This window comes from Danio aesculapii, chromosome 17 (assembly GCF_903798145.1).
Source record: "Danio aesculapii chromosome 17, fDanAes4.1, whole genome shotgun sequence".
Taxonomy (NCBI): Eukaryota; Metazoa; Chordata; class Actinopteri; order Cypriniformes; family Danionidae; genus Danio; species Danio aesculapii.
Window position 1 is genome coordinate 31,946,657 of NC_079451.1, and position 12,886 is coordinate 31,959,542.

The 12,886-nt window shown below is 36.1% G+C and overlaps 1 protein-coding gene across 6 annotated transcripts in view; it reads left to right on the forward strand.

The window, feature by feature from the left end:
- The window catches only part of ank3a (ankyrin 3a), a 154,082-nt gene extending 143,593 nt beyond the window's left edge, over positions 1-10,489 (forward strand). For all 6 annotated transcript variants that reach the window (XM_056477644.1, XM_056477646.1, XM_056477649.1 and 3 more), the window contains 4 exons: positions 1,746-1,829; positions 2,664-2,795; positions 5,923-6,009; positions 8,512-10,489. In XM_056477644.1, coding sequence (XP_056333619.1) covers positions 1,746-1,829; positions 2,664-2,795; positions 5,923-5,985 — 279 coding nt within the window. In that variant the 3' untranslated portion in view covers positions 5,986-6,009; positions 8,512-10,489. The remainder of the gene's footprint in view (positions 1-1,745; positions 1,830-2,663; positions 2,796-5,922; positions 6,010-8,511) is intronic.
- Positions 10,490-12,886: the final 2,397 nt, after the last annotated feature.

Below are 12,886 nucleotides of genomic sequence, written 5' to 3' on the forward strand. Positions count from 1 at the left end.
GTTTTTATATTTTTTTTAAGATTTATTTTTGCCTTTATTAAGTGGATAGGACAGTATTTCAGACAGGAAGCGAAGTGGGAGAGAGTGGGGGGGTAGGGACGGGAAATGTCCTCAAGCCAGGATTCGAGCTCGGGACGCCCTGAAGTGCTACTGCACCATATGTCAGCGTGCCAACCACTAGGCTATTGCGCCGACAAGTTTTAGTTTATTAAGTGACATCGATATGCAAGCAGTATGTGGTCCACAGTGAGTTTACTCAATTTGATTGTGCATAAAGTATTGGCTCATCATTTAAAGTATTTGAAAAGTTGACCAGAAGTTTGCCTTTCCTCTAGCGTTTTTCACAGTTTTAAGGTCACCATTGGCAATTCTTCTCTTTATATTATCCATTGCACATGGCTGGAAAACCCTAGGCGCAAGGGATCACTGGACACATAAGATCTCATTAAACTTTTAGTTTTTTTCTAAAGCAGGCCCGAAGCCTGATATGCGTGCTCGCTATGACATGAAAATTCTGCAGGCAGGGTTAAAGCCCAACGCTGTGGGGATGTTGGATTTTGTTTGGAAATGAAAATCGTGTTGACATCAGAACCCAACATCAGGCCAACGTCAATGTCCAACTTTAAATCAACCTAAAATCAACCAAATATCAATGTCTAATCATGTTACACCTTGACATTGTGTGGATATTACCACTATGACATCTATCAGACGTTGGATTTTGGTCACTTTCCGACACAACCTAAAATCAACCAAATATCAACATAATTTGATGTCGTTATGTGAATTCAAAATAATGTTGTCCTTGACTCTAGCTAGACATTGAATTTTGGTCACCTGATGTCATGACCTACATCTAACCTAATATTATCATCGGACGGGCTCGGGCTCAGATGCAGGGCTCTAATTCCAGTTGCGTAGCAAATTACTATTTATCTTCATAAAATCGCTGTTATCATAATGATATAATGCGGCAATAAGCATGTATCTGTATTCCATATGTATGCCATATTCATCTATGTAAACACAAGAAATCAGCATTAACAATATACCAGACACTGTAAAAAGACCATTCCTTGTCACTAGACTTTTCTGACAGGCTATTCAAGTGTCATCGAGTGACAGATTTGAAAATATGTTGTGGGACTACTATACAGTTATTATTAGGGATTATAGATACCGAAATTTAGCGATATATAAATATTTATTAAAGCATGACCATAAAACACGAATGCCGTTATGAATGTGTTAAAACATATTCTTGTTTGTTGTACAAATTGTTAATAATGCAAAAAAACCAAACTATATAATATTTGTGCATCTTTTTACTCACGTGTTAAGCCATGTTGCCGTTGTAGATGGTGTATTCTGGGATATTTTTGTACCCCTTCGTTTTTAGTGTGGTCTTAGAAAATCTCAGTTTCAAGGGATATCTAGCCCCTCCCCTTAGGCCTACGTCTTCAAGCTAAAGAATATTGTGACACCCCTAGCCCTTCACGGTTTAAGGGGAAGGGCTACGGGGTGAAATTGGGATTGGGCCTAAGTGTGTGTCTACTAATGCTTTGCGGTGGTGATGTTGAGCATGAAGGCATGTTGGCTCATATTTAAAGACCCAGCTTTGCTTGCAGGTTCACATGACAGCTCAGGGTGTGTGGAAGTGTGTTTATAGGTGTGGCGTGCCGCTTTTGAAGATGTCCTGGATATTTGTGTCTACATATTGAATTTTAAGCACTCTTTTGCTTTAGGGAGAGGAGGCACGAAACATTCCTGCCGAGTCAGTTTCAGAGGAACAGTATATTGATGAAGATGGAAACATCATCACTAGAAAAGTAACTCCTCTGTTCCCCTCATGTGACTTTGTTCATATTTTACTCAATGAAGGCGGGCGTACACTGTGCAAATTATAATGGTCAGTGGATTGTATGTCCATGCACATGTCACCAGTGAGACTATGTGAAAATCATTCAGACACATTGATATCCGACATGATTTTATGATGACCTTACAAACTTTGAATTCTCTAACTCAAACTTAAATACAAACTCCAAAAACATGGAAAAGAGAAAGATATTGCTTTCAGAACCAATCTCTGTCTTTCACTCCCTTGATCTCTCTATGACATGTTTAAAAAGACCTGGGCTCTCTTTTAGCAAACTTTGCATTGAAGCCTTTCTAAAAGTGAGTGAATAAATGTTAATTTATAAATTAATGATTATGTCTCATATAATGATTTAAAGTGCTTCAAATAATTAAATATTTAAGTTAAATATGTTAACTTCAGAGTTTTACTTTCAGCTGTGCATATTCTCCTGTCAAGTTTGCTGTTAAAGATCACAACTTTTGCGAGTGAAGTAGTTTACACACATTTCAACCACCGTTTTGTGCTTACGCCATGTTTATAAATGAGACCCTTGAACTTGATAGCCACAACAATGCAAGCATCAATGATTTCCTCACCATGTACGCCCGTCTTTAGATTGCTTTTTAGCTTTGCTTTTTTTAGAGCTGATATAGAGATACTGAGCAAATGTTAAATACCGAAACACATAATGCTGTATATTTTTCTTGCAGCTCCTTCCTCCATAACTGATTCTACCCTATCCTCACATTGTTTTGTTTCCACTGGCAGTCACTGACTTCTGACCTTCAATATTCATTTACAGGTCATTCGAAAGGTAATTTGCCGTGTGGACTCTCCCACTCCTGAAAACCAGGGTTTGGTGAGTGACACTGGGTCACAGGGAGACTCTTCTACAGGGGATGAGATCCACATCCCCCTAACTGCCCACGCTGAGGTTTGCACAGTCTGCGTGGAGTGTTTCTCTTTCCGTATACAGCACATTGACCATTTATTTAAAGGTCCCATGAAATTAAAATTAAGTTTTTTAGGTGTTAGTGTCAGTATTCTTAGTTTTTAGGATATCTATTCACATTTAGAAGATATAGAACTGATATAAAGAAGCTTGTAGTTTGTCACTTCTGCATAAATCGACAACGTAACTTAAGTCAGTTTCCCATCAAATCTTGACTAATCTCTCTAGTATCTGACATACCCTGCTCCCTGCAAAATGCTTTACATTTGATGCGATTGAGCTCAACCACTCTCACCGCTATAGCGGTGATAAAACAAAACACTATTGGCTGTTTTTTAGAGGAGAGGAGCTACTCTGTCCCGCCCTCTCTTCTTGTTTTGGTTGAGATACGTCAAACATCGAATAAAAATGCATCCAAGATAAATGAATACAGTTAGCCAATAAAAACTAGACTGCCCCTCTTCCTAAAATGAGTGTTCATATTTGTGATAAAGTTAAAACTACTGTGTATTTATAAATCTTTATTACTCTATTTTGGGTCAGTGATATGAAGCGAGCTGATATAAATATTAAAATAAATTGTTTAAAATGCTGTAAAGCGTGTTAAATGTAATTATTAACTAATGTGAACTTTTCAGCAGTGAATAATTTATAACACATGATCTGTCAGATATCATTCTGACATGCTGATTTGGTGATCAAAAACAACTCATATGAACAATATTGTTAGAGTACTAGAGTAGAAGTTTTTTAAACAATTAAATGCTTTCTTGCTAATGTTTTTCTTTCAATAAAGAATCATTATTTCTGAATGTATGTACAGTGCTCAGCTTATATGGGAACACCCCCCACAAATCTCTCATTTAAATTGATATTTTCTATAGGATGCTTTAAAATATTTTATATATTGCATATACATTAGTCTGTACTAAAACCAAATCTGGAGCCTATCTCACAAAATAACTTACAATAATGGTTAAAAAATTAGTAGGCCAAATGTACAGTGCATTTGAAAAGTATTCATAGCGCTTCACTTTTTCCACATTTTTTTATGTTGATGCCTTATTCCAAAATGGATTAAATAAATTTCTCATAATTCTACAAACAATACCCCATAATGACAATGTGAAAAAAGATTTTTTTGAAATTGTTGCAAATTTATTAAAAATAAAAAACCTGAAAAATCACATGTAGATAAGTATTCACAGCCTTTGCCGTTAAGCTCTAAATTGAGCTCAGGTACATTCTGTTTCCACTGATCATTCTTGAGATGTTTCAGCAGCTGAATTGGAGTTCACATGTGGTAAATTCAGTTGATTGGATATGATTTGAAAAGGCATACACCTGTCAATATAAGGTCCCAGGGTTACAGTGCATGTCTAAGCATAAACCAAGCATGAAGACAAAGGAATTGTCTGTAGACCTCCGAGACAGGATTGTCTCGAGGCACAAGGCTGGGGAAGGTTACAGAAAAGTTCCAATGAGCACAGTGGCTTCCATCATCAGTAAGTGGAAAATGTTTGGAACCACCATGTCTCTTCCTAGAGCTGGCCGGCCATCTAATCTGAGTGATCGAGGGAGAAGGCCCTTAGTCAGGGAGTTGATCAATAACCCGATGGTCACTCTATCTGAGCTCCAGCGTTTTTCTGTGGAGAGAGGAGAACCTTACAGAAGGACAACCATCAGTGCAGCAATCCACCAATCAGGCCTGTATGGTAGAGTGGCCAGACGAAGCCACTTACCGCCTGGAAGATGCCAAAAGGCCTCTGAAGGACTCTCAGACCATAAGAATCTAAATTCTCTGGTTTGATTAGACTAAATTTCAACTCTTTGGAGTGAATGCCAGGCGTTATGTTTGGAGAAAACCAGGCACTGCTCATCACCAGGCTAATACCATCCCTACAGTGAAGCATGGTGGTGGCAGCATCATGCTGTGGGGATGTTTTTCAGCAGCAGGAACTGGAAGACTAGTCAGGATAGAGGGAAAGATGAATGCAGCAATGTACAGAGACATCCTGAATAAAAAACCTGCTTCAGAGTGCTCTTGACCTCAGACTGGGGCGACGGTTCATCTTCCAGCAGGACAATGACCCAAAGCACATCACCAAAATATCAATGGAGTGGCTTCACAACAACTCGGGAAATGTCCTTGATGTCTTAAATCCTATTGAACATCCCTGGAGAGATCTGAAAATGGCAGTACACTGTCGCTTCCCATCCAACCTGATAGAGCTTGAGAGGTACTGCAAAGAGGAATGGACAAAAATTCCCAAAGACAGGTGTGCCAAGCTTGTGGCATCATATTCAAAAAGACTTGAGGCTGTAATTGCTGCCAAAGGTGCATCAACAAAGTATTGCGTAAAGGCTGTGAATACTGATGTACATGTGATTTTTTCAGCTTTTTTATTGTTAATAAATTTGCAACAATTCCAAAAAATCTTTTTTCACATTGTCATTATGAGGTATTGTGTGTAGAATTTTGCAGAAATAAATGAATTTAATTCATTTTGCAATAAGACTTAGGATGTGTTAGGATTTTCAATAAGAAAAAAATGTGGAAAAAGTGAAGCGCTATGGATACTTTTCAGATGCATTGTAGGTATGTAATCATAACACAAATATGTAGTAGAGAGTAGGACAGTTTTGGATACAAGAAATCCTCATATGCGCACAGACTGGAGACCTGAATTAACCAATGTTGTTGATAAAGTTGTGTGTTTATTGACATTCCTAAATTATTTTGACAAAGTTGAATAATGCAGTTGAATCATAGTTAAACATGATTCAACATGATTCTTCAGCTGTCTTTCCTCTAACCTACAGTGTGTCTTCTGTCTTTCTTTTCCTCCCTTTTAGGCTTTTTGACTTTCTTCCAGCATTATAGACCGTTCTTTCCATACAGCAAAAAAATAACATGAACTGAACTGAACTTCTTCAGCAGTTTAATATTAACTTCTTGACAGTTGTTAGTGATGTGTTATGTAATGATGATATCTGGGTGTTTCCAGGGTGATGTTTTGATTCTAAACTGTAATTCTTCCTCCAAACGATTTGCACAGAAATCATGCAGCTCTTTAATACAGATTGTTCTCTGTATTTTTGCAAACAGGGAGACATTTCCAAGGCGAGGAAAAAGGAAGACAAGCGTTCAGATAGAAAACATCATTCGTAGATGTGGCTTCATGACTATAGGCAGGTACAGCACTTATGCACACATACACACACACACACACCGAGACATAGTGGTGTGAAAATGTTTTTGCCCCTTACTGATTTGTTATTTTTTGCATGTTTTTTTTACACTTTAATGTTTCTGATCATCAAACTAATTTAAATATTAGTCAAAGATAACACAAGTAAACACATCATGCAGTTTTGAAATGAGTTTTTTTTATTAATATTATAGAAAAAAAAAACAATACTACATAGCCTTTGTAAAGAAGTGTTCACCCCCTAAACACAATAACTGGTTGGGCCACCTTTAACAGCAACTAGAAGAGTTTTGGCCCACTTATCTTAGCAGAATTGTTGTTAAACACGTTGCATGTGTTTTCTAGGATGACTTACATTTTTAAGTTAATATCAAGGTCATTATTTCTCATTTGTTTTTGAATATGAGGATCTTTTGGTCTACTTCTCTTTGTCTGGCAGGTCCCATAAATGATTTCAGGTGCATAATTAGGTGTATAATTAGGCCTGGGTGTGTCTAGACAAATTGACAAAGTGTGATAAACCATCTTAACCTTAAGGCCAAGAAACGACTAAAAACTCAACTGTTTAGTCTCCACTTTCCTTCCTAATCTTAACTGCCTCTCTGGCTATACCACTAACTGTACTCTCTCTCTCAAAAAAAAGAAAAAAAAATTTACTAATGCTTTTGCTTCTTAGACTTTACACACCTGAAACTTGTCTATAGCACTCGTTCACTGCTGCTCTTATAGTTGTGTAAATTGCTTCCTTGTCCTCATTTGTAAGTCGCTTTGGATAAAAGCGTCTGCTAAATGACTAAATGTAAATGTAAGTGGTGTTTTTTTACATGCATTTTTTTATTTCTCTTTGCTATTTGGACTTATTGGAACCTAATTAGAATAAAAATCTGAGTATCATCTTTTGATATGATGCACTTTTAGAGAAAAATTATGTTCATATATGTGGACTCGTGGTCCGAATTTACATAAAACATTTTTTCCTGAATTTTTTTAATGCATATTTAACATAGAAATTTTTTTGAACTTGCTTTGACTATCAGAGAGTAAAAACAATTTTTTCCCCAATTTGGACAGTTAAATATAGGGTTTGGGACATTTCATATGCTGCAAAACAGTTGCAGGATGACACTGTATGTCTGTAACAAAATATTAAACATTTAAAGTATTTTAAATAGCCACTTAAGAGCTAAAATGTGCTGTCCACGTATGTGGACACTTAAGCTCTAGGAGGTCAAAGGTGATGTATGTAAGTTTTTGATTCTTCTAAAGCATAAAAATACCATAATTTTTTTGCAGATATTTAAAAAACATGCCAAGTAAACGTTTTTGTTTATCTAAAAACATTGCTGAAGTCAGATATTCAGCTTTGAAAATGTGTTTTCTGTGCCAGAACGCTGTCTTTGTTTTGGTTCTTTTAACCTGCACGCTATCAGTTTAGCCAATTATATTTCAGCACCTCAGGTTGCCTTCATGGAAAACAAATTTCATTCATTCATTCAGAAAGGCTCTCAAAGCATTTATCCGTGAATGAAATGCGACCTCCGGTGGACAGTAGCAGACTCTGAAATGAGACACAGATTCAGAGGTTCCACATGAGGTTATTAAATAGCAAATAATTTAAATATTACGAACGTAAACATTAGGTGAGCAGGTTACGTTGTAACCCAATGTCCTAACAACACGCTATCTGTTGAGATTTGCAGTGATAAGCAATTTGTATGTTTGCACCAGACAAAACACAACAGAAATTTAAATACAGCCATTCAGAAGAACAGAATATGCACTCACTCGCAAAATGGTAAGGATTATACTCTAATTAATACATATTAAACCTCTTTAACATTATTAAATGTACATGCTGAATCACTGATATGTGTTGGTTTTGAGTCACAGTTCTAAAGTTCAATTTCAAACGATTTATTTTATTTCCAAGATCTGAGGTGAAACTATCTGCTGCTGCTTTCAGTAGTATGGGAATAAATGTCATGTAAAATGGCATTAAAACTCACATTGTTAGCATTTAACACTGAATAAAGCACAGTTTAGCATAGTTTTCTGTTGTTCGGCTGCAAGAAATAGAAGCCGTTTCTAATGTATCAATTTGAGGAGTTGGTTAAAACAAAAACTATTTTTAATATAGTAAATATTCCTTCTATTGCGTGCCGTTGCTTTTATTTACAACACAGTTTAAATAAGCCTTTGTTGGTCCTCGATCTGGCAACCTGAGCTTGTGTTTGTTTTGATCCAGGAATGTAATACCTAGTTCAAACACTGGGTGCCAAACTAACATACTGCAACCTTAAGTTATAAGTTATGTTTTAACAGGACAAACACTTGTTTCACACAGGGCTCTGTAGTTTAAAAAAAGCTTTAAAAACTGCATGATGTGTTTACTTGTGTTCTTGTGATTCTTTTATAGTTGAACTTTTATTGACTTTTTTTGTAACAAATACTTTCATTTTCATTTGGTCTGTTTTGTGTCTCTGAAGGTTTGCAGGTATATTATGGATCAGTTTCCTGAACGCCGGGCCCACACACGCTGAAAAGAGACATTAAGCTTGAAAACCATACTGCTTCCACTCTGAAACGCATGGTGTTCAAAGAGACTGAACTCTGAACTCTCCGCTTGCGCATGAGCATGCATCACACTGCTGACACACTTCCTGTTCCAAGGGGGTCTTTAAGAATTCTCCTTCCTGAAATGGGTCCCGGTGAATTCTACTTCCTCTCTATGTAACTCAACTCTCTGCTTCTGAGGGACCTACGAGATTACACTTCTTGATGGTCAACACTCTCGCTGAAATGGACCATCAGGAAATCAGAAACTGTTTTGTGTGTGCCATGAATATCAGATGATTATGTAAAGGGGGGAGGGGTCAGAATACTCCAAACTTTACACTCACACAAATTTCCCTGTGACCAAAGATGGCACAAAAGCTCTTTTTCGTGTTTTAGGAGGGGAAATAAACAATAGATGCTGTTGACCTTACATTCGCCTTACACGTACCGTGGACCCATGACGTCAGGAGGAGGATCCCTGTGGTTTCTTTTTTATTTATAAAACAAAAATCAGTTATGTGGTGGATTTTTCTGTACATAAATCACATTATGTAAAAAAAAACGATACAATTTAGTAGTTAGGTTTGGCGAGAGCACTGCAAACATACACTTTACAAGTGCTTTCGTCATTTTAAAGACAGTGAAACTTGTATAATTAATTATTATAGCAGGTATGTTTGTATATGAGAAAAGTTGGTTCGGTTTTCAGGGGACATTTCCGTAATCCTCTGCGAATTTCAACCATTCCCAAAATGGGAATTTATCCAATTCTGTGAAGAAGAAGTCGTACAGAGGACTAATATTTTGATGCATGCAGTTCACCTTATTTTAAGAACCTTTTTTTCTAAGTTTGCAAAACACTGTATTTAAAAAGACAAATAAGAAGACTTTTTCTTGTGCGCACATACAACTCCTTTTTATATTCCAACACGTCACCCGACAAGCATCCATCATGTAGAAACGTGTGAAACGCTTCCTTTGGAGAGGAGTGTAGTGTCCATACTCCTGCATATGGAGGACAGTGTGTGTTGACGTTAGCCTGAGCGCCGTTCAGAATGTAAATGCTAGAAATCAGCATCTCTGTTCGACTATCACTGTATCATGCGTATTGGCTGTACAATGTAGAGTTCTCTCTTCGTCTTAAGGCTGTTTGTAATCATTATAGGAATGTCTCCATCCTTTTTATTTTCATTTTGGTCCGCTGAGGTTTTAAAATGACAACTTTTGCTTTTGTTTTTCAGGTTAGGTGAACATTTAACATTTCCATCTACTCATATGGGATGTCTTTAGACCTTTATTACTTGTAGATTTACTAGCTTATGTATTACAAAATGACACACACTGGATGGTCATTCTAATTTGAAGTATTACAAGAAATCGGTTTTGAAATCATGTGATATATTTTAGACCAGCGAGTCAATGTGTTCGGTTTTTTGATAATATATAGACTTTTTCTTTAGAGATTACTTCTTTTTTTTTTTGTTAGTTTGTTTTTTCCTCCAATAGAGCTCTGGTCTTTTTAGCTTGTGGTGTGTATGGTGTGAAATATCCTTCGGTGTGCTGAACTTTGCTATAGCAGTGAGATCTGAAAGACTTTACAAGGAAACTAGGTCATGATGGAGTGTGGTTCTGCTTCCCTGTTACATGTCAATCAAAACTGTGGGAGGGGCCTGACACGGTCCAATCCAATTGGGTTGATTTTGTTTCATATAATATGTTTTCACCTGAGCGACATTTTTGATGTACAATTCTTACAATGAGTGAAGCCATTTAAATGTAACTATACTAGCACTTTGGTTATTGGAGGTCTTCTCTTTTAGAAACTAGCAGCTATGATGCCACCATAATGTTTCAAATGTCTTACAGAAATCGGATTTAAAAATAAAATAAACGCATTGATTTTGCAAATCTAGTTTTTATTCAGTCATTTTAGTGCTCTAATATTATTTGTGTTTTTATTTTTTGAGTGTTTAAGAGAGTAAGAGTGTATAAGTGTTTCCTGGTGTTGGGTTGGGGCTGGAAGGGCATCCACTGCTAAAACATTTGCTGGGTAAGTTGGCGGTTCATTCCGCTGTGGTGAGCCCTGATTAATAAAAGGGCTAAGCTGAAAAGAAAGTGAATGAATAAATGAATGAATGTAGTAGATGTATTGTCCACCCTTGATGTGACACTATATCATTAACACCATTCATAGGTTCTTATCAGTAGTTTTGTCAATAAGTAATAATTATGATTAGCTTTCTTTATGGACTACATACAGGTTTATCTGAATAAAGCTGGGACTTTTCTTGAACAAACATTGCTTAAGATATCATATCTGATATCAGATGTAACCACTATGGATTTAAACAGGATGTGACCTCTGTGGTCACACCTTCCTGCTCTATAGAAATACGTCTATTTTATAATGTGACCTGTTATTGAGTTTATTAAACAGATATATACAGTTGAAGTCAGAATTATTAGCCCCCATTTGAATTTCTTTTTTTTTTCTTTTTTTATTCTATATTTCTCAAATGATGTTTAACAGAGCTAGAAATTTTCACAGTATGTCTGATAATATTTTTTCTTCTGGAGAAAGTCTTATTCGTTTTATTTCGGCTAGAATAAAAGCAGTTTTTAATTATTTAAAAACCATTTTAAGGTCAAAATTATTAGCCCCTTTAATTTTATACAAACACTTGCCTAATTACCCTAACCTGCCTAGTTAACCTAATTAACCTAGTTAAACCTATAAATGTCACTTTAAGCTGTATAGAAGTGTCTTGAAAAATATCTAGTCAAATATTATTTACTATCATCATGGCAAAGATCAAATAAATCAGTTATTAGAAATGAGTAAAACTTTTATATTTAGAAATGTGTTAAAAAAATCTTCTCTCTGTTAAACAGAAATTGGGGGAAAAAAACAAACAGAGGAGCTAATAATTCAGGAAGGCTAATAATTCTGATTTCAACTGTATATAGGGGTTGGACAATGTAACTGAAACACTGGCCATTTTAGTGTTGGCCAGTCTTCATTGTTTCCACATTCTACCAGCAGAGCAGGGTGTGAAAGGCTAATTAGGAGAGTAATAGCACAGTGGTTTTGCTTAAAATATTGCAATGCACACAACATTATGTATGACATATCAGAGTTTAAGAAAGGACAAATTATTGTGCAAGTCTTTGTGATGAATCAAGAGCCACTTGTGTCCAGGGTATTGTCAGCATACCATCAAGAAGGACGAAGAAAGCTGTCTGAAAGGGATGTCAGGTGCTAAACCCGGATTGTATCCAAAAAGCATAAAACCACAGCTGCCCAACTCACTGTAGAATTAAATCTCAACAGCATCTCAACTCTCCTGTTTCCACCAAAACGGAGCTCCACAGGGGCAATATACAGTTGCAATCAGAATTATTAGCCCCCTTTGAATTTTTTTCTTTCTTTTTTTAAATTTTTTCTCAAATGATGCTTAACAAAGCAAGGAAACTTTCACAGTATGTCTGATAATAATTTTTTTTTTTTTACTGGAGAAAGTCTTATTTGTTTTATTTTATTTTTTAAAGCAGTTTTTAATTTTCTAAAAAAACATTTAAGGTCAATATTATTTGCCCCTTTAAGCTATATATATATATTTTTTGATAGTCTACAGAACAAACCATCGTTATACAATAACTTGCCTAATTACACTAACCTGCCTAGTCAACCTAATTAACCTAGTTAACCCTATAAATGTCACTTTAAGCTGTATAGAAGTGTCTAGAAAAATATCTAGTCAAATATTATTTACTGTCATCATGGCAAAGATAAAATAAATCAGTTATTAGAAATGAGTTATTAAACTATTATGTTTAGAAATATTTTGAAAAAAAAAACTTCTCTCCATTAAACACAAATTGGGGGGAAAAATGAACAAGTCGGCTAACAATTCAGGGGGGCTAATAATTCTGACGTCAACTGCACATAGCCGGGCACCTAAACCTTTGGTTACTCGTGTCACCCAAGGGTTCAAAATTTTATTCTGAAGGCGGGGTTGTGTATCTGGATGATAATGCACCAATAAACACAGCAGAACTGGTGATAGAGTGGTTTGACGAACGTAAATGTGAAGTTAAACATCTCCTATGGCCTGCACCAGATTGAGCCAGCTTGATGTGTTCTGGAGAAAATAAAACGTTTTGCTCCACGTGACCTGGCCTAAAAATCCTGTGGTCACTGTGCAGGACTTGTGTCATTCCCAAGACTAATTGATCCTGTATTGGCCACTAAAGGATCTACATCTATATATACATATACATATACATACAAATTTATTTATATAT